Source organism: Erigeron canadensis, chromosome 5 (assembly GCF_010389155.1).
Source record: "Erigeron canadensis isolate Cc75 chromosome 5, C_canadensis_v1, whole genome shotgun sequence".
Lineage (NCBI taxonomy): Eukaryota > Viridiplantae > Streptophyta > Magnoliopsida > Asterales > Asteraceae > Erigeron > Erigeron canadensis.
The window spans coordinates 38,541,334-38,564,731 of NC_057765.1; the positions used below are offsets into that span (position 1 = coordinate 38,541,334).

A 23,398-nucleotide genomic window follows, 5' to 3' on the forward strand; every position below is an offset into this window, starting at 1 on the left:
GGAATCAATGATTTCCACTTCGGTAGCTTTTGTTAAGGGAATTTGTTTGATAATATATAAAAGCCGTCTGGTGTGACATTTTATTATTGGTGTGACATTTTATTATTCTCAGAGGTGGTAGGAAAGAGAGTGGAGTCAATGTTCTACTCGAAATTAAAACTTTATCAAAAAGTTTGAAAATTTTCTTATAGTTTTTCTAATTTTTGTTTTATTTAGAATTTTTTTTTTCTTTGATGTTTATTAAGTTTTGTCCCTTTAATTTTTTTCTTGATATTGCATTTGATTATTGATATTACTTAATCTTAACACGGAGTAGAGCTATTCTTATATAGAAGATGATATTCGTATCACAATTTTTTATTAATCTACCACAAACATGTTTATGCTTTAATAATTATACTGTGTGATAATTGTATCAAATCTTGTAGTACAAATATTAACGCTCTTCTTATATAATAGTGTGATTGTTATTGGTATATGACCTGTCATATAAGCATGAGAAAGTACATATAATAATGCCACATAAGTTACATAAAATGTCAAATGAAACAGATTATGTATAATTGGTGCGAAAGAAAACAAGAGCATTGAAAGCTATAATTCATATTTCACGACAAATTATATAGAGACGTGAACATATTTGGTAGAAATTACTGTATCAACAACTATATCTATTTGGTAGAAAGTACTGTATCAACATCTACTATATTCGGTTATTCTTAAGACTGAACGGAGCAAGGTTCCCCTTTTCAGGCGTTTTCTGGTCCCATAAAAAGAAGAGTAGAAAGTAGCGTCAATTTTCTCACTCCCCTTCAGTTTTTTGTAAAAGAACGCCCCTCGGGCCATTGTTCCGGGTGTTCCCGGGGAGTTTCGGGGATTCCGGAGGGAAAAGTGAAATTTAACGCTTTGTTCCGTTCAGTCTAAACTTCAGTCGCGTTTCTATGCTATATACTTTTGACCTACAAATTTAATTCAATAATCATTATTTATTACCAACTCTCCATGAAATGTGGTTATCCTTATATTTCTATACAAAAGAAAGCCCGTTGCCTTGAGCTCATGAATGATGACCTTCGCGTTAGAAAATCTTTATCGTTTCTAGCATTCATTATTTCCCAACATGTAATCGTCACAATACCTTTGAATACAATTTCTTTTTACTAGACAAGCCAACAAACTCATAAATGTGAACCAGGTTCTTCGAATCAAAAGCATAAAAATTTGTTACCTTGACCTAGTTGCAAATCTCATTCCACACTGCCAAAGCGAGAGCACAACCACTAAACTAATGATCAGATGATTCGTCCCCATCGTTACAAAAAGAGCAGCTACTATCACCCAAGTCGCAATTTCTTAACTTTTAACGCTATCAGAGTTGAGATCCTATTTATGCTTGCCGGCCACAGAATTATGTTGCATTGCTTGGGTAGCCACTCCATTTATAACCATTGTACCTGTTGAGAAACTTTCGTCTCCTCCGTATCACCAAAATCTGACTTCTCCACTTCCACAGCCTAGCAAAAACCTTTCCTTAAGATGGTCATTCGAGACCCAAGCATCTAATCGGAAGTGGGTCCCCTTTCCAGTGCCAACCATATAGATTTAAAAGGTTGCCTCAAACTTTTTCCCACGATGTTGACCGAATCAATGGCCTTTACAATTGACGCCTAAACCTCCGAATACCCTTTTTATAAGGTAAAACAGTCCAGTAGTTCTTGGTATTATAAATAGCGATGATGTCTGACCTCCAAATTTTAAGTTAAATTGGTAAGGTCTTTGATCTTGGGAGGATCTACCTGTGTTCGAGTCTCACTTCTCACATTTGTAAGGTTGGGTTAATAGGGGTTTTCAAGAGTGCTGATTTTCAATTATACATGTAATTTAGGAATATGAGTAGAATATAACGTCGTGAAAAAAAAAAGAATTATATATAAGAATGTATCATTATTTAATTTAATATCCTTTACATTTTTACAAACGTGACCAAAATGTAATGTCCATAAACCATCAATTAATGACGATATATTTTAGTACGACAACATCATTCATTCACATACATAGGTTGTACTCACATGGATCCTTTAAAAATGGAAGAAACCAAGGGACTAATCTAAGCCCTTGGATTAAACAATCATCGAAATCCAATCAAACATGATTGGTTACTCTGGTGAATTACTCCGGCGACATTGTCCAATCATATTTGATTGGTCAGGCCAATCAAGCTTGATTGGTTACTCCGGCGACATTTTCTAATCATATTTGATTGGTCAAGCCAAATCAAGCTTGATTGGTAATCACTAAGACACTAACGCCGTCGAATCTTCTCCGGCGACTTCTCTGGCTAATCAATTTCGTTTTCGGGTTGATACAAAACGGGCCAGAGGCCCTTATCCGTTCTAAACTGACAGTCAAGGGACGCATATAGGAATGGTATGGATTTAATGGGCAACGATCCAAGAGATGGTGGAATGTGATTTTTCCGGCGAGCTCGAAAACAGTGTATATTGGCTAGGGTTTGTGCGGAATGTGTTTCCGAGTGATTTGGTACAAGTTTCATGCATTAATTCGAAGAAACAACAAAGCTATAGTGTGTTTAATTTTTCCGGTGAGTTTTTCAAGTTTTCCGGCGAGTATAGATCGGATTAATTTCTGGTCAGGGTTTGTTTGCGGTGTGATTATTAGTGTTTTGGTGTAAGTGTGATGTTCTAATTCGAAGGAACGAAGGTTTTATCGGCGTTTGAAGTTTTCCGGCGAAGTTATTGCATTTTCCGGCGGTTGTATCGCCGGAGAAGGAGGAGGAGTTGGTCGTCGTCGCCGGTCAGAGATAAAGGCAGAGATGGCGGTGGTTCAAGATCCCGTCGCCTGTTAGAGATAAAGTGTGTGTTGTGTGTGTGGTGTGGGGAATGATGGGAGGAAGGAGGGAGGGAATGAATTTAATGTGAGATCTAAGCCATTGGATGAAATAAAATCAAAGGCTAGGATTTAGCCTTTAGTTTCTAAGTAAATAAGAGGATCCAAATGAACAAACTCTATATACATACACATATGAATGGCAAAAGTAATATTGTATAAGCTTGTCTCATTCATAAGTTTTAAGTATAAAATAAATCACACTAATTTTATACAAGTAATTAATATTTTTTAAAAATGGTGAATGATTTGTATTTTTATTGTTTTTATTTGATTAAAATAATGTGATGTATGTGAGTGGTTTCATATGTATGTATGAAACAACCACCTTATATATATGGCATGTATCGGTTTTTCTCTTACAATGTAACGAAACACGCTATGAATGAACAACTATTTTCTTTCTTTTTCGGTTAATAAACATCGATATCAGAGAGCCCATCCTAGTATCAAAGCTGTATAAATACTAGCTCTTCTAACCAGGCCGGACATTAAAGCTCAAAAAGGAGCCCACTTTCAACACCCGTATTGGTAGCACCAAACACATGGTACTAATTTGCATGTGGAAAAGCAACATTTCTAGTACACAACATATATTTGGTCCTCAACCAACATTTTATAATGACATGTTACGTATAGATACAGATTAATAGATAAAAGTAATACATAATGTAACAGGGTATTTGCTAGCTTAATATGTTTTAATTTGAAAGACAAAACCTAGTTTTAAGTACTGTTTATCGCTATATATTAGAAGATAACTCATGCAACTTTGGCTTAAATTACGTCCCCTTCGTATTGCACGAGTAAAATCAATGCAATATATTCTGTGAAGATAATATATGGGTGGTTCGGGATGTGACTTAGCGACACATTACTAAGGTCTAGGGTCATATAATATTTAAGATGGTGGCTCACACTCAGAGCCATGGATGGCTCCCCACCCCACCACCCTTTTCCAACAGGGACCCAAATTTTAATGTCTTTGTGTTCGATCAAGTAGGCTTAATTAGAGAGACAGAGGTTTAAGGTTCGATCGATTTTCACCCCATGCAAAATCCAGAGGTTTTCTTTTATTATTTTTATCATTTAGCTAGATATATTACTGGAAGCAGTCGCTCTACCTGGGTAGGTAAGGCTGTCTACGTCACAACCTCTCTCATGCAGCATACAGCGTCAAGGTATTGAGATGTAAAACCCGTAAAATACGTCATGGGTTGTTTACTTTACTTTGTGTTCGATCAAGTAGGTGGTTAGTTGTTTTCTAAACCCCTATGACCCTACAATCAAAAGCTTGCCACCAATTCCAAAGTCTTGGTTCCTCATTATGAACCTTCTATTCCCTTTTACATGTTTTTTTTTAAATCTTTTGCTAACTAGCTAGCTATATTCATTCTGGTAAAGTGTATTTCGTATATGCATTAATTCATGTGTATGTACACATTTAATTTATGCATTTATATAAATCATCATCTTGTCCTTCTTGCTTTTTTGTTATAATAATCATTCTCTCTTAGCTAGCTAGCAATATGTCTAAAGAAGAGATGAGTTTATCGGTGAACGTAAATGGCCAGTCTCAGGTGCCACCAGGGTTTCGGTTCCATCCTACAGAAGAAGAGCTTCTTCACTACTATTTACGAAAGAAAGTTGCATACGAAAAAATTGATCTTGATGTTATTCGTGATGTTGATCTTAACAAGCTCGAACCATGGGATATCCAAGGTGATTATATGATTATTCATTCGTCACACATACAAAAAAACAAGATTAATATTTATCAGTTTCATTATTTAATTTTATTTGCTTGTGGTTTTAAATATATGTATATATAGAGAAGTGCAGAATTGGATCAACTCCGCAAAATGATTGGTATTTCTTTAGTCACAAAGATAAGAAGTACCCAACTGGGACACGTACAAATCGTGCTACGGCTGCTGGTTTTTGGAAAGCCACTGGCCGGGATAAGGTGATCTATAGTAGCTTGAGGAGAATCGGTATGAGGAAGACACTCGTGTTCTATAAAGGGAGAGCACCTCATGGACAAAAATCCGATTGGATTATGCATGAATATAGACTAGATGATAATAGTACTATTACCTCTCATCAAGATTATGGCTCTGTAAGTTATTTTTCGTATGTATTTTCTAGCTAGTCTTGTACGTTTCAACTACAAAACATCTTCGATAAAGAAAACCAACCAAGTTTGTGATTTTTATTTGAAGGGTTCTAACATAAGTGATTCGGCACAAGAAGAAGGGTGGGTTGTATGCCGTGTTTTCAAGAAGAAAAACTATCATAAAGCGGTCGTGAGTCCACAGAGGTCATCATCAGCGCCATCCATGGACTCAACTGCTCAAATTCAATCTTTAAAGAAAGATGGTACGAGTAATAATAATGTTCATGATCAATTGCTCATGTACTTAAACGGTAGATCCTGCAAGCAAGAAACTACTCATGATTCACTAGCCAATATCACCAACATGCATAATGAGTATACTAATCCTATCCAACAGTTCATAATGAACCCGATCAACGATAGATTTCTTCACCTTCCAAGGCTAGACAGTACCTCGGGTCAGTTGATCAGCTCATCAGCCACCTTTGATCAAGATCATTTGACCTTGCAGGCCCATAACTCTATGACCCATTTGCTGACAGAACCTGAACATGCTAGAGATCATGAAAATCTTGACAATTGGGCTGATCTTGACCGTCTCGTGGCTAGCCAGCTCAATGGCCAGCCACGACCGTCCAAACATCAGCTGTTTACCTATAATGAACAACCGAATAATGAAGAAATATGTTTCCCACTTGACCATGATAATCAAGAACCAGGACGGCTCCATGGCTCAACATCCATGACTAAACCGGCATATACTGCAAGTGAGATAGATCTATGGAGCTTTGCACAATCTTCATCACAGTCATCGTCCCCAGATCCGTTCTACCATTTGTCGGTATAGTTTTCAAATTATATTGTTCAGGTTTTAATACTATACTCATTTTCTTTTTTACCCTTACATTTACTTTATAAACTACACAGAAGAAATAAATCTTTATATATATTTGGAAGTATATATAAAAATAAGTAGCAATTTGTATGAACATGTTTGTGTAAAAGCTAGTTAGGTTGCTGCTGAACATGATTGTCAAGTCAAATGGTATTACTGATGTAAAGTGATTGATGGATGCATATGGGATACATATATAGCAAAAACATTCCTCACATCCTTTTCATATCAGTACAAGAAAAATAATGTCCCCATAGACTACTTTGCTTCATTGAATATTTTGTTTCATGTGGACTTCTATTGTAGTAAAACATATTTTAGTTCTAAACCATGAAGTATCTTTCAAACGATTTTTCTAATCTTTTCAGAATATATAATATTATAGGAATATATACTTTCTTGTTTAGGGTCATCACCATCACTAAATTCCCTTGCATTGTTTTCTGGCCATGTATGGTAGTGCTAACTTTCTCTTGTTTGTGAAACCCAGACATGTTTGTTAATTTCCATCCTAGCTACGTCCGTTCTACCTAGACGAGAGCCAGTCCCAAATATTCAAGTGCTCAGGACGAGCCAGGATAAAAAGGCCCATCATGCACCCATAGTGAAATCAAATATATAAGAAAAATCTTTCTTTCTTTTTTTTTTTTTTTAATAAGTGACAACTTATAACAATGAATAATAAACATAAGAAAGTCATATTATTGGAAATACATATCAAAATAGCTAACCGATGAATTTGTGAAGCTCTTCTAGCATTCTTGAATATACTAAATTGATCAGGTCGGAATCATAGATTGGGTTTTTTCGTTTAATATTTTTCTATATAGAATATATATTTTTTTTGTAAATAATAAATTTGATGTCCCTAAAGCAATTAGGCCCGAGGCTGGTTTGCCCTCACAAATTACATCGAACCCATCCATGTATTTGGTACGCAGCTTGTAAGAACCTGAATTTATGAGTTCAATTTATAAGCTTCCTCAATACTTTTAAAAGCTTGTTGAAAAATAAGGTCATAATAAATACAATTAGTTATTTGAAGTAGTTTTTATAGAAGTGGATGAAGTTTAGCAATAAGTAACCCCTTCAATACTTATTGTACATTTTAGTTTTATTCATATCCATAGCTTCATTTACACCTATTGGACCAAACACGTAAAATATACAAATCTCCAACAATAAATTTAAGCTCTAAACAATAAACTAACTCATAAAATTGCATCTTTGAAATCGAAGTGAAATAAAGTGACATCTTTATTTTACGAAAGGCGTTGGTTTATTATGTTATATGATGTGAATTCTAAATAATGTAAAAATAAAAAAAAAAAAAATCAGCGCGCAAGGTTTGTCAAACATACATGGGACGTCATTGTATCAACTTTGTTATCGCATTATAACTACATTTAAAATGCGCTAAATGGGTAAAATGTATAAGTTAATAATTCTAATCTGACTCTAAGACAAGTTATGTTTATTGTTAGGGTGAGGATTCCCTGTTGCCAAGATGGTAACACACTTTGAGTTACTGTGATGTAAGTATTATATAATGATATTTAATGCTTCTCATTATAGCTTAATGGTTGACTAGTTGAGCACCAGCTTTACATGCTGGAGGTTTCGAGTTCGAGATATGAAAAAGACATTTAAAAGAATTTCATAAAAAGTCCTCAAGTGAAGCAGACTTGATCCTGTAGAGGGGGCATGGTTTACCCCAATTAAATGTCGTGCCTTCAGACGGTTTAATTGGGGGTTTCCCCTCCTACTAGGTATTGAGGGTGAGGAGGCTCTCTAGCGCGGACCCAGTTAAGACAACGTAAGCTAGATACCCTGTTGGCATGGTTTACCCCAATTAAATGTCGTGCCTTCGAACGGTTTAGTTGGGGGTTTCCCCTCCTACTAGGTATTGAGGGTGAGGAGGCTCTCTAGCACGGACCCAGTTAAGACAACGTAAGCTAGATACCCTGTTGTGGGCAAATGATCCAAACCTTTCAAATATATATATAATGATATTTAATATTCATTATTTTTAAGTGAAATCAAAGCAAGCTGCTTAAAATGATAGTTGACAAGTGATTTAGTGTGAATCCAACCCCCAATTGTAGGTGTATTCCCTACAAATTATATGAATCAGAATACACACTACCCATATAGTTATCTAGTTTGGTTGACATTCATTTGTATCTTTATCTCATTATATATTTGGTAATAATCTGCTTTTCAATTTGTTGTTCATTTGCAATAACACATGTAGATTCGCTTTAAATTTTGATTAAAGTATTGCTAAAAGGTACTTTAAGTGGTGCATGTGTGTATATAAAACTAGTATATATGTGGTATTATATATCATCATCAGCATGCCAAAGATTGAAATTCAACTTTCTCATGGGTATAAATAAGGTAATGATAATTAAAATATCTAAGGTTGAGAATATGCATGATACATATGTATCTAAATTGATCAATTTACTTCGTCGGGTAGGATGGTCCCATTTTCAAAAGTGATAGATGATGAGTACGATGGTCCAACTAACTAACCAACTAGATAATGCATGAAGGTGGACTATCGAAAAAAAGTTGGTACCTTGTTCGACCGAAAATTACATCACTTTCTAATATAACAAAGAACGTATCGAATAAAATCATAACTTTACAGTAAAGCATTATTTGATTGACAAATCTAGCATTCAAGATCATCCGTCATGTAATGAAACTAGGATCATAACGATACCGTACTTTCATAAACTACATAGGCATAACAATCTGATAAAAATGGGGGGAAAAATGACTACTTTTGGTTACTACCATTCTTGACAATTTATCTGGTAATACTTAATAGACAAGATTGGGAATTTGAAGGAAATTGAAGTTTTATCACATGCAAATGTGTCAAGGAATGGTCCAAATAGGCCTGCAATGATGGAACTTTAACAGGCATTAATGTTTATTGATTATGGAAAAGGTGGAATATGTGTTTAGTTATTATCATTTGAGAACGATTACATACCTTTTATTACTGTTTAAGAAACAAGCCCACTACAACAACCATTGTTATGAAATTCATAAGTGGGATAATGTGGGACTACAGACTCTTTATAAGGTGATAATTAGCCTTTATTATGATTGTGCTAACACAATCTTTCATTGTGTTATTAAGATTTTATAGCTATCATAAGTACAATGCTTCTAGATCTTATGCAACAGATAGATTCCTTAGAGGGTATGTTTGGATCTGCTCATTTTCAAGGTCTTTTAAATAGGAACCTTACAAAGCCAATAAGCTCATTCTTTTTGGGCTTACAGGCTAAACTTCATGTGCTTATAGCCTTACATAAACGCCAAGCTTCAAGTCTTAAACTGATAAATTTCTTAAACTAAACATATGATTCTTAGCTTTGTGAGCTTTCGACAAGCCAATCAGTGAAGAAAATACGCTAATTATGAACACCCGCTTACTAGTTAACTAAATTAGTAAATTTCGATCTCAAATTCACATAGAAGGCTAAAGCTACACCTGATACGGTCAATAGTGCACATGGTAAATATAACCATATCCTAGCTCGAAAATAGAAGACAAAAGGTTCTCAAATTTAGCTATAGGAAGGCTTTCAACAATATCAAACTGCCAAGTGCCAACAATATTTGTAGATGCATTAGAACAAAAATTCTTACAAATGCATATGCTAGATTAAGCCCTAAAGTCTAAAATCTATCAAGAAATGCTGCAAATTAAAAGGCAGCGCTACAAGAAGCATACCAGATACTACCTATTGGTTCACATATGTTTATTTATAGATTGCCATCATCCTAAGAACAAAAGATTTTTCAAGAAAACACAAACCAGAAACCGAAGAACGATCAACTACAAACAGGGCAACGAACGAGTCCATTCTCATTACAATCGCTACATTTCACAGTCACCGTTTTCCCACATTGTTCTCCATCGATTCCGTCCTTCACAGTGTACATCTTTTTACAACTTCCATTACAACCAATACATGGCAAGAACCTTGCACCACCACAAACATCACACACATACCCTGCTTTTGATTTAGGCAAACCTTCAAGTAAATGACCCAAATAACCATCTTCAACTATCCTCAAAACCTCATCAGATCCACCAATGTACCTTCCTTTCACAAAAACCCTAGGTGGGACTAATTCTAACTTATCTTTCCCTTTCATTAACTCCCAAAGCTCGTCCCTAAAACCGCGGTCCATCGATATATCTCGTTCACAATAAAACACTCCAAACCCCTCAAGAACTGCCCTAACTGCATTACAAGCCTCGAAAGTCTTTCTAACCCCTCTTAATGAAGTTGTATATATCACCACCTTATTTTCCCCCTTTTTAGGACAAATCCTATCAAACCCATCAAGGAAATCAGGTTTTGAAACATGGGTCTCAATCAAGTTTTGATTTTTATGATTAGGGTTTGAATTTTCTTGATTATTTTCAACAAGTGCATATCTAAAAGGAGATGGCTTTGACGGTTGTGGGCAAAATCTAAAACTTTCAGGTGTTGAATCAAGCCCATCCATAAGTTCCCATGAATTGATGATTTCGGGTTTCGGGTCGGATCTTGGTTCGGTTCTTAATGGGGTCGGTGGTACGGTAGTTGGGGAAGATGATGGGTCAAGGGTCAAAAGGCCATAAGTTGTGGAAGTTAAAGAAACAATGTGTTGACGGATTGGCATAAAATCATCATCTTGGTTTAAAAGATGTGATGAAACACAGCCCATTTTAGAATAATCCGGGTCAAGATTTGAAATGGGTCAAAAATTTTAATGGTGAAAAATGCAAGAATGGGTCGGTTTTGATGGGATGAAAGAAAGTCAAAGAGGTTGGATGTGTTGAAACTTGAAAGTGAATGCGGTTTGAAATCTGGGTTGGATGGATGGATGGGTTGGTTTTAGCGCCTGAATAGTTTTTAGTTTACAGTTTGAATTTTTTGAGATTGTGAGAGATGGAAGTTGGAAAGAAAGATAGTAACAGTGAAAATGAAGGCTTCTTGCTGTCATATCATCCTAGATTTTGGCCACCTCATACTTTTTTTTTTTTTTTGGAATGACCACGTTATAAAATACTCGTATGATTTATGTCAATTTTATTCACAATCCTTTATGAAAAACAATTAATCTTTTTACACAAATTTTTCAAGAGCTTTTTAGGCTTTTTAATTTTTTATTTTAAATTAAAAGATTCTAAAATATTACTTGTAAAAGTTTTGTTTGGATTCAACTAGTTTTAGCTTTTATTTTAAAAAAAAAGCTACAAAATGAAACGCTGGTTGAAGTAGCGTTTCAAGAGTTTTAGCTTTTCGATGGAGCTTTTACTCTTTAAAAGTTACACAAATGCCTCTTAAAGTTGCAGTTACAACTACCATACCAAACACTTTTAAAAAATAAAAGCTAAAGCTTATATCTCCAACTAAAAGCTACAACTTACAGCTCCAACTAAAAGCTACCGCTACAAGATACAGCTACTTTTGCCAAACATATCCAACATGTGGATTTTATTAATTTTTTTTAAACCTTATCTATTTGTTTTTTGTTTCAAAAATTTTCTCATCATTTTTAAGGTGATTAAAAAAGAAAACTTCTATTTCCTCTCTTCTCCTTTCTACCCTTAAGTTTTTTTGAACGACATTATATTATAAAATAAAAATCATCAAGCAAAATACTTGATGATATTTAACTGGCTTCGGTTATTTGCCCTTTGTGTTCGAACGGTTTAAAAACTACTTTTCATTTGTTTTCGAATTGCATAATTGCAAGCAAAATGTGGAGATTGATGTTTAACTGGTTTGACCTTCAACCTTTTAATACTTCAAGTTTAGAAGATGTTTTCCAATGTATCGACGACATGCACATTAAGTCCACTAAGAAGATGTGTATTTAAGCTATCATTTTTTGTATGATTTTGGCTATTTGGAAATATTGAAATGATCAAGTTTTCTCTCCGGGTAGTAATCGCTCGGACTTTTTGTTTGATTTTATTGTGGCTCAATCCTACTTGATGGCTACGACTAGATGTAGAAAGCTCCATATTTCGCGGGATGAGTGGTTTCAAAACCCACTAAATTTTTTGTAAGCTTTGTTGAGCTTTTCCGTTACGGTTTTTCTGGTTCATCTCCACCCTTAAGTTAACTAAGCAAATATGTATAAAGTATTAAAAGCGGGATGAAAAAGATGGATGTGACAAACTTAGTGAATGTTTTGAAAATAAGTAATTGGATTAAACGTTATGAAGTGTTTAAAAGATGAACGGTTGTGGACTTGTGTTGATTAAAAAATACTCGTATATATACTACACTTTAAAATCACAAAGTGTAATGGATTAAATATACTATAAAAGTGTATAGATAAAAGATGACCAAGATGACTAAGAAAATCTTCAACGCAATAATAAAGAATAGCATTTTAATTTTTGAAAAAGTCCTTTCTAAAGGTTTATGTCTTATAGAATTACGTAGGGCAATAGTTTTCAGTGACAGACTTGACTTATATCAAGTCTTTTGAACTTGAAAAATTATGAAACTTTACGATTTTAGTGGAGAATAACTTTGTTATGGTGCTTGTTGCATAAAAAAAAGGATTAAAGAATATCTTTGTAAGGTTTTCGATGGATAAAGGTCGATAGGAATATATAATGGCAACAACGAACGATCTTCTGGAAGCAGACTATTAATTAAGTTACCAAGCCTATAATATAAACTCTCTCTATATATTTTTGGAAACACTTGAAAGGCTGGCTTTTAAAGACTTATAATATGAAGTGATGTCGTATATGATCAAGTATTGTTTCTATGATAAAAACATTAGTGAGAAATTACGAGTACTTAATTATAACAGAGGAAGGTTTAATTTCAATACATCTAGATATGTGCAATGGCCCTAAATTAGTGTGGACTAGAGATCATGTTGTATAGTACCGATGAAAAAGCGAAATTGGAATCGAAATCAGGAATAAAGTGTGAAAAGAACCCACTCGATTGCGGGTCTAGAAGAAAAAACATTGAAGGTAAATTTTTATTTTTTTTCAAATTTTTTTGGTGAATTCTGATTAAATTTTGTGAATGAAGTCAATGAACTTAAATAAAGGAAAGTAGAAAAAAAAAAAAAAAAAAAGTAAGGTGATTTGGCTTGGAAAAATGGTGATTTGGTCAGAATTGTGAATGATAATTTCAAAAATCGTCCTTGTGGTTTTACCAAAAGATCACGTTTATCCTTTAAACTTTAAAATGACACTGGTAGTCCTTCATACGCGGATAATGGTCACGTTTCGTCTTTTAGTCGACCGTATAAAGGATGAAACGTGACCGTCATCTGTTAGATTAAAGGACGAAACGTGCCATCATCCATTAGACTAAAGGACGAAACGTGATCATTATCCGCATATAAAGGACTACCAGTGTCATTTTGAAGTTTAAAGGATGAAGCCTGGTTTTTTGGTAAAACCACAAGGATGATTTGTGAAATTAACTTCTGATTTTATGAATGAATGGAATGAATCAAAAACTTAGTTTCGGTGCTAACAATTTGAAGAAAATCAAGGAATTTTTTTTTTTTATTTTCATTAAAATTGACAAATGAAGTACATTGTGTAAAAAGATCAAGAAATTTGCCCGTAAGATAGTAACACTAACTACATAGCTAGCCTTCTAAAAGTCTATGACACCTTCGATTAAGCTAGCATTTGGTTATATTGACCAGTAGTCTAAAGAAAAAAAAAAACTATCATTTGGTTTGAAAACCGGAATAATTATGAATGCATGGATTTGATTGACGTCGAAGTATCAATCAAAAATAGATCTAAATACCTTATACTAGATAGGGTAAGTGGATATCGTTCCAACGAGAAGTGTCTGTGGTTATAGTCAAATTTTAACAATTTCGATTGTTTTTAATAATAATAATAAGAAAACTAATTGTTTGGCAAGGCGTTTGTACTTTTGCTAATATAAACCCATGTGTTTCTGACTGGGAAGTTATGCTTCCTCATCTTATTCCTGTTTCAAAGAAGAGAACTATTGATGTGATTATAAACAAGCTGATCCTTGCAGCTAGTGCTTATTTTCTTTGGCAAGAATGAAACGCTCGACTTTTCAAGCAAACTAAGAGATCCACTTATCAATTAGTTGAAGCTATTTTAGCTACTGTTCGCTTGAAGCTACTGTCTATGAATCTTAAGTCGAATGGAAGAGTGGCAACAAGTTTGGTAAAATGGAATTTACCCATGGGGCAGATGTCATCGGCATACGATTCAGGCTAGCTTTATACTCGCTGGGTCGTGGATGTCTTCTGATAGCTCCATCGTGAGACTTTATGTTACATACTAGCGAGGGCATCATGTTTTGTTCTGCTTTATTCTCTTGTGTTAGTATGTATAGTTTTGTTTTAGGAGCTTTATTCTTATCTAGTTCAACATATATAAGGATATGTCGTATGTATGAATTAGTATGGTACTCTATCATACTACTTGTAATAACTGTTTTTTATGTGACATATAAAAGCTAACCGGGGTTTAAATTCCCCTCTACCCAAAAAATACTTGTTTCATTTTTCATTAGTTGGCCGTTAGAAAAAAACTTCAGTTCCATTTGCCAAACTTGTGTGTCAAACTCTATTAACTCAGTACTCTCTATGAATATGGGTTTTTCAGTTTGATATGTATAACAAGTCAAGCTAGTTGAAATTCGGTTTCATATAACCAAACTTGCGTTCTGGACTTCTGGAGGCTCGTCGGGCTATCCAATATTATACGTTCGCCCCGTTGGGTGAGCTTGGCTTCGAGCTTCGTGCCTCCAGTCATTTGCATCGCCGTATAACTATAAAGTATTATAAGCCTTAACCGAACCCAATGACACATGGCTAGAGGTAATGGTCCATAAGACATTTATCTCTATAAGAACAAACTGAGCACACATATAGATAGAGTGGTACTACTTAATTTTGTGCCATTCCTCAGCTGCACATAACACGTGAGATACATAACACCCCCCATTACCATTTCTCTCTCACTTTCCTTTCGTTTCATTAACTACTACACACACATGCACAACACACCTAGAAGGCTAGAATCACTCTCTTATATAAACCACACCCTTGTTGTAGCTATTATACCTACAAAAACATGCATATGGGAAAGAAAGGGTCATGGTTTACAACACTCAAGAGAGCATTCACCGTGCCGAAAAGCTACCAAGATGGTCTCCATGGCAAGGTATCAGATCTTTTACACAACATTTTAACGTTATGGCTGAGATACCGTTACATAATCTTCTCTTGTTGTGGCAGATTGTAGAAAAGAGAAGATGGTTCCCAAAATCATCAGATAATGTCAACCAAACTTCGACTAATCATAGTTCAAAGGCTAGCCAGAACTTGGATTCCATTTCTGTCCAACGCCATTTTGCAGCCACTCTCATTCAGACTGTCTTCAGAGGCTATCTGGTAAACATACCTATACTTGATTCTGATAACCAATGAATTTCAGTTTGCACTTGCACGACTGAAATACTTGAATATTTAGATGCTCCTTAGGATGGTCGTTTTACAAAAATATAGCCTTGAAAACTAAAAGTTCATCTTTATGTTGTTCTGCAAGGCAAGAAAAGCATCGAAGGCACTTAAAGGGATAGTAATGCTACAAGCTATGATCAGAGGTCAGAATGTAAGGAATCGAAAAATCGTTGATGTTAAATACATGCATACTCTCCTTCATGTTCATAGTCGCTCAAGTGTTAAGCCATCTAGGAGCGGGTCTCACATGCCAGATGATCAGTGTTTTATACCGTACACTTTTGAAGAGCTGAATTATATCTTGCAAGCTAGAAAAGAAGCTAACCTATCGCATAACATAAACGAGCTTCAAGAACAAGCTAATTACTTGGTTCGGTGGATAGAAGCAGAGCAATGGAGGGTCCCTAGAGAAGTAGTTGAAGTTGACAGATTTTTATACGAGTCACGGAACCACCAGACCACACAATGCATCCCAAATTCACCAAGCCGAAGATCAAGCTACAGTCTCTCAGCTGGTCAACAATCTGTCACACCATCTCCAATCAAGACTAAACCATCACTGGTATACTCTGATAACTCAAGGGGCATAAAAGGAGACAGAAATGACATTGCAACACCCAACTACATGGCTACCACGGAATCTGCTAAAGCAAAAACCAGATCACTAACCTCACCAAGGCAAACGTCTCGAACACCACGAATGGAACGAGTCAGCTTTGCAAAGAAACGACTATCATACTCTGTTCCAGACCCCTCTCACAATTGCAAGGCTTATTTTCATGGCTACAATAACTAACGAGTTGACTTTGTAGTCAGTAGTCACGTTATGTATTAACAGTACTCCATAACAGTCATTTAGTATTACATAGTAAGAAAGCAAGTGAAATCACTTTCCTTTACTGTCAAACAAGCAATGTAGATGACCAAGTGAAAAAGAAGAAAAAGATTAAAGCGAGTTTTTACACTAAAAAACAGGTAAAATTGGACTCCCAACATTATCATTAACGAACTCCATAATCATTTAAACTGTCCCATTAAAGCTAAATCATGGCGGTTTCACCTAATGAAACCAAGCCCCTGATCACTACTATCTTCACATGAGCCATTGCTATAGCCATGAGGTGATGGCTCATCTTGAGATGTACCCCCAGTCCCAGAAATTCCCAAACACAATGCTTCACCTAATGGTCCACCTGGGGTCGACACTGTCCAAGAATTTTGGTTCAGCCACTGGTGGGCCGGCTTGTAACCATCACCACACCCTTCTCTGTCATCATTTAACATTCCAACAGCCATTTCAAAACTCTCATGATCAAACGCGGTTGCATTCCTGCCAGATTGCATCGACAAAGTAAGAGAACAATCATCTGCACTTCCAATACTTGACCAAGCATCAATGAAGTCTTGCTTCCTTTCACCTGCAGCTGCATCACTGGCAATAGCATCCAAATAAGGTTTCTGCCGCTGATTTTCAATAAACGCTTGTTTAAAAATCTGGTCCCTTTTCAATACTCCACTTGGTGATTGCATTGATTGGTGAAATTGAGTGTTCATTTGAGACACAGGGATAGCACCATTCTTTACGAACCATTCATTGCCCCTAAATTTATACCCAAAGTCAAAAACACATTTAAACGGTTATAAGCCATTGAAGAATAATGTAAATTTTGAGAAATGGTCATTTTCTATGTAGTACTTTTTCTTCATTTGTGTCACTCTACAAATACAGGGTCAAAAACCCATAAAATACTGTACAAATAGTTATAAGCCATGAAATAATAATGTAAATTTGAGAAATATTCATTTTCTATGATATACTTTTTGTTCATTTGGATCACTCTACACATACAGGGTCAAAACCAATGATAATTGCGTATAAAGTTACATTGTTTTTAAACCAATTCAGTTGCCCATTATAAAAAATCATCAGTTTATTTCACAAGTTTGATAACTATTCAAAAACTCAAAGCGAGTACAGTGATCCAAATGAAAAAAGAAGGTAGATGCTGCAATATGAATAATTCTGAAAGTATGATATATATGAGTGACTTCTACACTGCACGAAACAATAAAAAACATATTTTTTACCAATTACACACTCACTTGGTTTGTTGGTTTGCAGCAGAGAGCACAGTGTTGGGATTATCTTTGGTGTTGTGGGCTTGAGTTTCCACAGGCTTTCTTGAACGAGATCTCGTCTTGTGGGCATGGCGTTCACAATACCTCTGATCAGGTGCCACTTCTTTTGCACACCTCCATTTCTTCCCATCAGTTCTCCTACACCTCCATGGCTCCGGATCCGACCCGTTTGAGAATCTCAAACCAGTACTCACCCCTACCGAAAACACACAAGTAATAAACTCAAAATCATTAACCTTAAAAATATAATTCTATTCGAAGGATGTGGGCCACAAAAGAACCAAAATTCTATTAGTACTAAAGTTAGAATATTTCACAAACAGTAGACAAAGACCTCCTTATTAATTTAAACAAAATTCTAACTAACATTTAAACAAACTATTGGAACCATTAAGGTTGCCAGTTGGAACTACCTCAAGTTCGAACCTCCCTAGGTAACATTTTGGGGAGGCCATGTAACTATCCCGGTTAACCCATGTACATTCGGAGCAAAAACTCGCACTCTAGTAGACATAAAGTATAAGTTTTTTTTATATAATAATATTGAAAACTTACTGTTGGATTGAGTGGATAAAGGTAAGAGGAGTTGAGGAGGAATAGGCATGGAAGCCCTTATGTACTTGTAAATCATTGTCTGTCTCTCAAGTTCTTGCCACTGATTTGCAGTAAAAAGAACTTTCCCAGAAATACCCATAACTCTATCTGTTACAAAAATAAAATAGAAAATATGCATAATTCACTCAATATATTCATAACAAATATAACATTTAAATCAAAAACTTGATTGTTTTACCATAAAACTATACATTTCGGAATCCTTAAAAAAATCTAAAATAACAATTTTTACATAAAAATAAGAACAGTACTCACAAAAAACTGCAACATTAAGCATCTGCAGTGGGTTTGGAACAATACCCACATGCACTTTGAGTAAATTTACCATAAATTTCAAATTATTAAAAGAAATAAATCTTTTTATATAACAAAAGTAGCTGCTTTTAATAATTATAATTTCTTTAGAAAAAAAAGCTGCAACTTTAATCACTTGTAGTTGTTTGGGTCAAAACCCAGGTGCAGTGGCATAAAAACATAAGTTATTCATAAAAGAAATACAAAAAAATTTATGTAAGAATATATAACTAGTATTCTACTAAGAAAAAGCTGCAACTTTAAGTACTTGTAGTTGTATTTGGACAAACCCCAGATACAGTTTAACTAGTGTTGCATAAAAGCTACAAATTCCACAATCTTTGTCAAACAAAAATAACTATTTAATGATTAAAAAAAAGAAGCTGCAGCTTTAAGCACCTCTAGTGGATATGGAACAAAACCCAGAAGCAGTTGACTAGTGTCACAATAAAACCACATATTTCAAAAAGTTTACAATACTAATACTAATAACAACTATACTCAATCCTATCGTGTGCAGTTCAAAAATTTTACATAAAGCAATCATATCATAAACAAAATAATAAATAAAAAAAGCTACAACTTTAAGCACCTGTAGTGGATTTAGGACCAAACCCAGAAGCCATTTGATTAGTAGCATTACCATAAACACCATATCTTTCAGAATTTGACATAAAACTCATCTTCAAACCCAGCCCAACATCACACTCATCACCCATTTTATTTTCTAAAACAAAAGGCCCAAAATTATAATCTAACACTAGTAATTTAGAAAAGGAATTGAAATGTTTCTATGTTTTTCTATTTAATATATATATAAATTTGAGAAGATATTTATCTAGAGATTTATGATATTTGAGTAGTAACTAGTACTTGTAGAGGTGCTTCCCATGGTTCCAACATTCGAGAGTGTTACGGAACAAGGGAGAAAGAAACAAAAACAACAAAAAAATATTGGTCCCCATTTTTTCTTTTAATTTATATTTATTAATGTCTGTGAGTCTGTCTGTATTTATTCTTATTTTACTATTTTCAATATACATATTATGTGGATCGGTACCAATTTGCAATCGTCTTCTTTCACAAAATAGATAAGGATGTAGTTGTATTTTTCCTTTTGGTTTTTTTGAAAAAGAGAAATAGCTGCGCATGGGACAAATGATATTTTAGAAGATAAACTTTGATTTTTAATGCTTTGTGTTGTACCTTTCAAAAGTTTAAAATGTTTATAATATGCAAGAATTATTATTTTTTCTTTATATGGTATATGTTACTAATGTGTCCTATGTTTCTCATATCTCATAATTATATGCATAATTTATTTGTTACCTTAGGTTTTATTTTCGTCTAGCTTTTAAAATAAAAATAATATAATGTAACGTATAGCAATATATGTGCCACATCACCTTCCCAAGAGTCACATGTTATGCCTTTTCACTGAAATCTTTACTTTGTTGAACTTGATACAAACTCGTCCATAAACTCGCTTGATTTTTCCATTGAACTTGTAATTTGTAAATAACTTGAAAACACTCTCTGTATATGTAGCCAACTAGCCATGAGATACATATAGCATGCATATATTTCGTTGACATGAAAGAAGTAATGGAGGGAGCAACAATCAAGGATCATCAAATTGTAATCGATACAAAGGTCGGTGCTAAAACTATGATAAGTTTGAAGGTTTTAATTGTCTTGAAAATACTACAGTACAAATTTATACAATGATTTGAATATAGTATTTGGATGAGTACCTTTATTATAGAAAAAATTTGATATAAAATATTTGATAACTTCAACGAATTTTGGTATTAAATTGTGATTAAAATATTTAATGTATTTTCTAGTTAGCTAAAGTGGTTGAGCACCTATTTTGCAAGCAGGAGATTTTGGGTTCAAGACTTGAGAATTACATAGGAAGGAAGGCTTGACTTGGGTATACCCAAGTGATGAGGCAGGGTTTACCCCTATTGATCGTCGTGCCTTCGGGCGGATTAGTAGGGGGATTTCCCCCCATCGGATATTTGAAATAGGCATTTCTACTTCGAGAGAGCTCTCTAACGCGGAACCAATTAAGACAACCTATGTTATACCTCCTGTTGTCAAATCGCGACATGAACTTGCCTAGCGAAATCCACTTTTAAAAAAAAATGTGATTTTGTTGTACCTTGTTATAAAGATCACCAAAAGTTTTCTTTCGGAATATAACCACCATAAATTTTGATGAAAAATATTCTTCTCTTTTACACCCAAATCAAGGTGAATTAAATTAAGAATAGAAAAGTCAACGCTAGAAACAGGGGATGGGGGTAAGCTACAACTAACAAGATGTGATAGGATTTTGATATCTTAACAAGTTGTATTGGCTATTTTGCTGGCGAGGCTATTGAGCTGTGCTGCTTTAGCCGAAAGCAATTCTGAGTTTCTGACACTGTGAGATATATGTGAGTCTCTCCTAATTAATTACATGGATAGTTGCATGGACTTTTGGATATAAATTCATTAAGTTGAAAATAATTTGATTGAATTATGTTAAAAAAATCATGACCGTTAGATTATAATATAAGGGTCAATATTTAAAGTTAATTATTGAATCTTAACGTTTGATTAGGATCAAGATTTTTTTAACTTGATTAACTTGAGAGAATCATTATCCTTTTTTTTTAAATACACAAAATCAATATATTCTTTTTTCTTTTTAAAAATATCCTTTTAAAAGGAATGATTAATCCTCTAATTCATAAGTCTACAAATTCTTTAATTCATAGGAAGGTGACATGTGAAAATTCAATAGATAAGATTAGGAAAAATATTAAATGGAATACACTTGTCACATTCATATGACTTTTGAAAGATTTTTAAACTAATATTTAGAAAAATTAATCATTTCTACTCGTAAATCACATAAATCTTGGTGTGTTAACGATATTTTTGGCTTTAGAGTGATTAGCACTTTATATATCTGATTTCAATTACAAAAGTAATACATTTTAAAATATCATTAAAGTGTCATTTCCACTTAGGTTTGACTGGCGGGGGCACTCTCCTCTCTTAGTGGAACCATAGGTTCGACGCTCCAAAATGTATTATATTTAGTTTAAAATTAGAAAGATTTTTTTCAAAAACAATATATACCATTAAAACATTTTGTTTATATCAAAACAAAAACAATATATATCAGATATAAACAAAATGCTCTTATTCAAAGTTTTACTAGCCAAAGAGCTCCGATTATATACATACAAGATAAAGAGTTGAACCAAAAATTTTAAATTTGAATCAAGTTTCAACATGGGTTTTCTAACAAAGGGTTTATGGAATAACTTATTTTTGAAACCGATAGTTCTAATGTAATTTAGCTATTTTCTTATTTAGTATTGTCCGGTTAATCTAGATGTAAGAGATTAACCTTTTGTTGACCTATAAAAAAAAAATTACTAAAAACCATATACAAAATTAGTATTGATATAATCAATATTTTCTTATTGAAGTGAAAAAACTAATGTCATTAATAAGTGTGTGTATCTGGGTGAGGAACATTTTAAGTTATCTTAACTTGAAAAGTCATAAAGATTTAAAAATCATCAGATCCTATTATTAATTTTAAAAAACAAAATGAGATATATCTCGTTTCAAAATTAGATCTGTCATCAACGTTTCTTTACCAAAAGACTCATGCCGGGAAAAAAAACATATATCTATTTCATGTAAAAAAAACAAGTTAATTGCAAGATTGGTCTATGTGGTTTGTCTATTTTCGCAATGGGGGTCTCTTTTCGAGTATCGTTGCAATTTGGTCCTTATTTTAAGAATAGTTTGCAATTTTAGTCCCTTCTTAACAGAGCCGTTAACGAATGTCGTTAAGCTTATCACGTGCAGGAGCAATATCGTTGCAATGAGGGTCCCTATTTTAAGAATAACTTTCAATTAAGTCCTTTTTTATATGTTGGATATATAACACAGTAATATAAGTGTATCATTTTTTTTAATAACTAGTTTTTGTTATCATCATTATTTTTTATGTATAGTTGATAATTTTTGTTATTTTTGTGATAACGGACTAATTAGACATAAATTATATAATTGTTATTTTTGTTATTAAGGTAATATATGTTGATCACTATGACTTGTTATTATGGTTTGTTTCTTATTGTATTTTTCTTTAAATTTTTTGGCTAGAGATCTTTTTGTAAACGATTTTTATTTCAAAAGACAGTGATGATACTGTAAATAAAAAAATAAAACTATCCATTGTCGTCTTTTACGGTTTTAGGCCTAATACCTCGACGATATATGTTGAAGGTCAAAATATAAATAGAAATTATCTCTAACTAGGTAGAGAGACTGGTTTCAAACTCACCTAAATGGTAGACAAAAACATTTGGTCTTTGTATGAGATGAGGATTGAACTCACTTTTCAGATTCTATGGTATACCACCGATAAAATTTTCTACACTCTATATTTCATAATTCTCATTCCCCCTTTATACTCAAATTGAATACAGTTATCGTTGTTCTACACAAGTACACGGCCTCATCTTTTCTTTAAAAAAGTGTCATTCTAATTTTCTTCATACCCGATAACCAGAACAACTCTAAACCACACAGACAAAACGTTACCTAACAAACATGTTTATTGACCATGACTTGCTGAAAATACTGTACCAACACAGCTAAAGCTGAAAAAAGAAACAAAAGACCAAACAGAGAAAAGAATGGGGGACAGTTATATCCACTTTTCATCCAATTGACTTTCCAAGTTTCTGTTCAAACACCAACAAAACAGAGACTACACAGATTTAACAAGATTTTATCAGATATGTACTGTAACCCATACCCCTTGGAACATATTGGAGTATTTACTAAACAAAATGTAAAACTTACATCGACTGCAGCAAAACTCT

At 34.0% G+C, this 23,398-nt stretch overlaps 4 protein-coding genes across 5 annotated transcripts; 2 read left to right on the forward strand and 2 right to left on the reverse strand.

The window, feature by feature from the left end:
• Window positions 1–4,438: 4,438 nt before the first annotated feature.
• LOC122602065 (NAC domain-containing protein 43-like) lies at window positions 4,439–5,934 on the forward strand. The gene is made up of 3 exons (XM_043774795.1): window positions 4,439–4,632; window positions 4,743–5,029; window positions 5,133–5,934. The coding sequence occupies exons 1-3, from the start codon at window positions 4,440–4,442 to the stop codon at window positions 5,871–5,873; spliced, it is 1,221 nt and encodes a 406-aa protein (XP_043630730.1). The 5' UTR covers window position 4,439; the 3' UTR covers window positions 5,874–5,934.
• Window positions 5,935–9,558: 3,624 nt separating this feature from the next.
• Window positions 9,559–10,889, reverse strand: LOC122601941 (uncharacterized protein At3g28850-like). Its single transcript, XM_043774668.1, has one exon. It carries the CDS (start codon window positions 10,662–10,664, stop codon window positions 9,780–9,782), a length of 885 nt encoding a protein of 294 aa, XP_043630603.1. The 5' UTR covers window positions 10,665–10,889; the 3' UTR covers window positions 9,559–9,779.
• A 4,174-nt stretch (window positions 10,890–15,063) lies between these two features.
• On the forward strand, window positions 15,064–16,403 carry LOC122600557 (protein IQ-DOMAIN 17-like). The gene is made up of 3 exons (XM_043773294.1): window positions 15,064–15,147; window positions 15,222–15,377; window positions 15,532–16,403. Exons 1-3 carry the CDS (start codon window positions 15,064–15,066, stop codon window positions 16,240–16,242), a joined length of 951 nt encoding a protein of 316 aa, XP_043629229.1. The 3' UTR covers window positions 16,243–16,403.
• On the reverse strand, window positions 16,375–19,409 carry LOC122600556 (growth-regulating factor 1). Of its 2 annotated transcripts, none has more exons than XM_043773292.1 (4): window positions 19,087–19,409; window positions 18,141–18,287; window positions 17,550–17,781; window positions 16,375–16,878 (listed from the first exon to the last, which is right to left on the reverse strand). In XM_043773292.1, exons 1-4 carry the CDS (start codon window positions 19,211–19,213, stop codon window positions 16,503–16,505), a joined length of 882 nt encoding a protein of 293 aa, XP_043629227.1. In that variant the 5' UTR covers window positions 19,214–19,409; the 3' UTR covers window positions 16,375–16,502. The 2 variants fall into 2 exon arrangements, with proteins under 2 accessions (XP_043629227.1, XP_043629226.1); XM_043773291.1 differs by having other exon boundaries at window positions 16,375–17,046.
• Window positions 19,410–23,398: the final 3,989 nt, after the last annotated feature.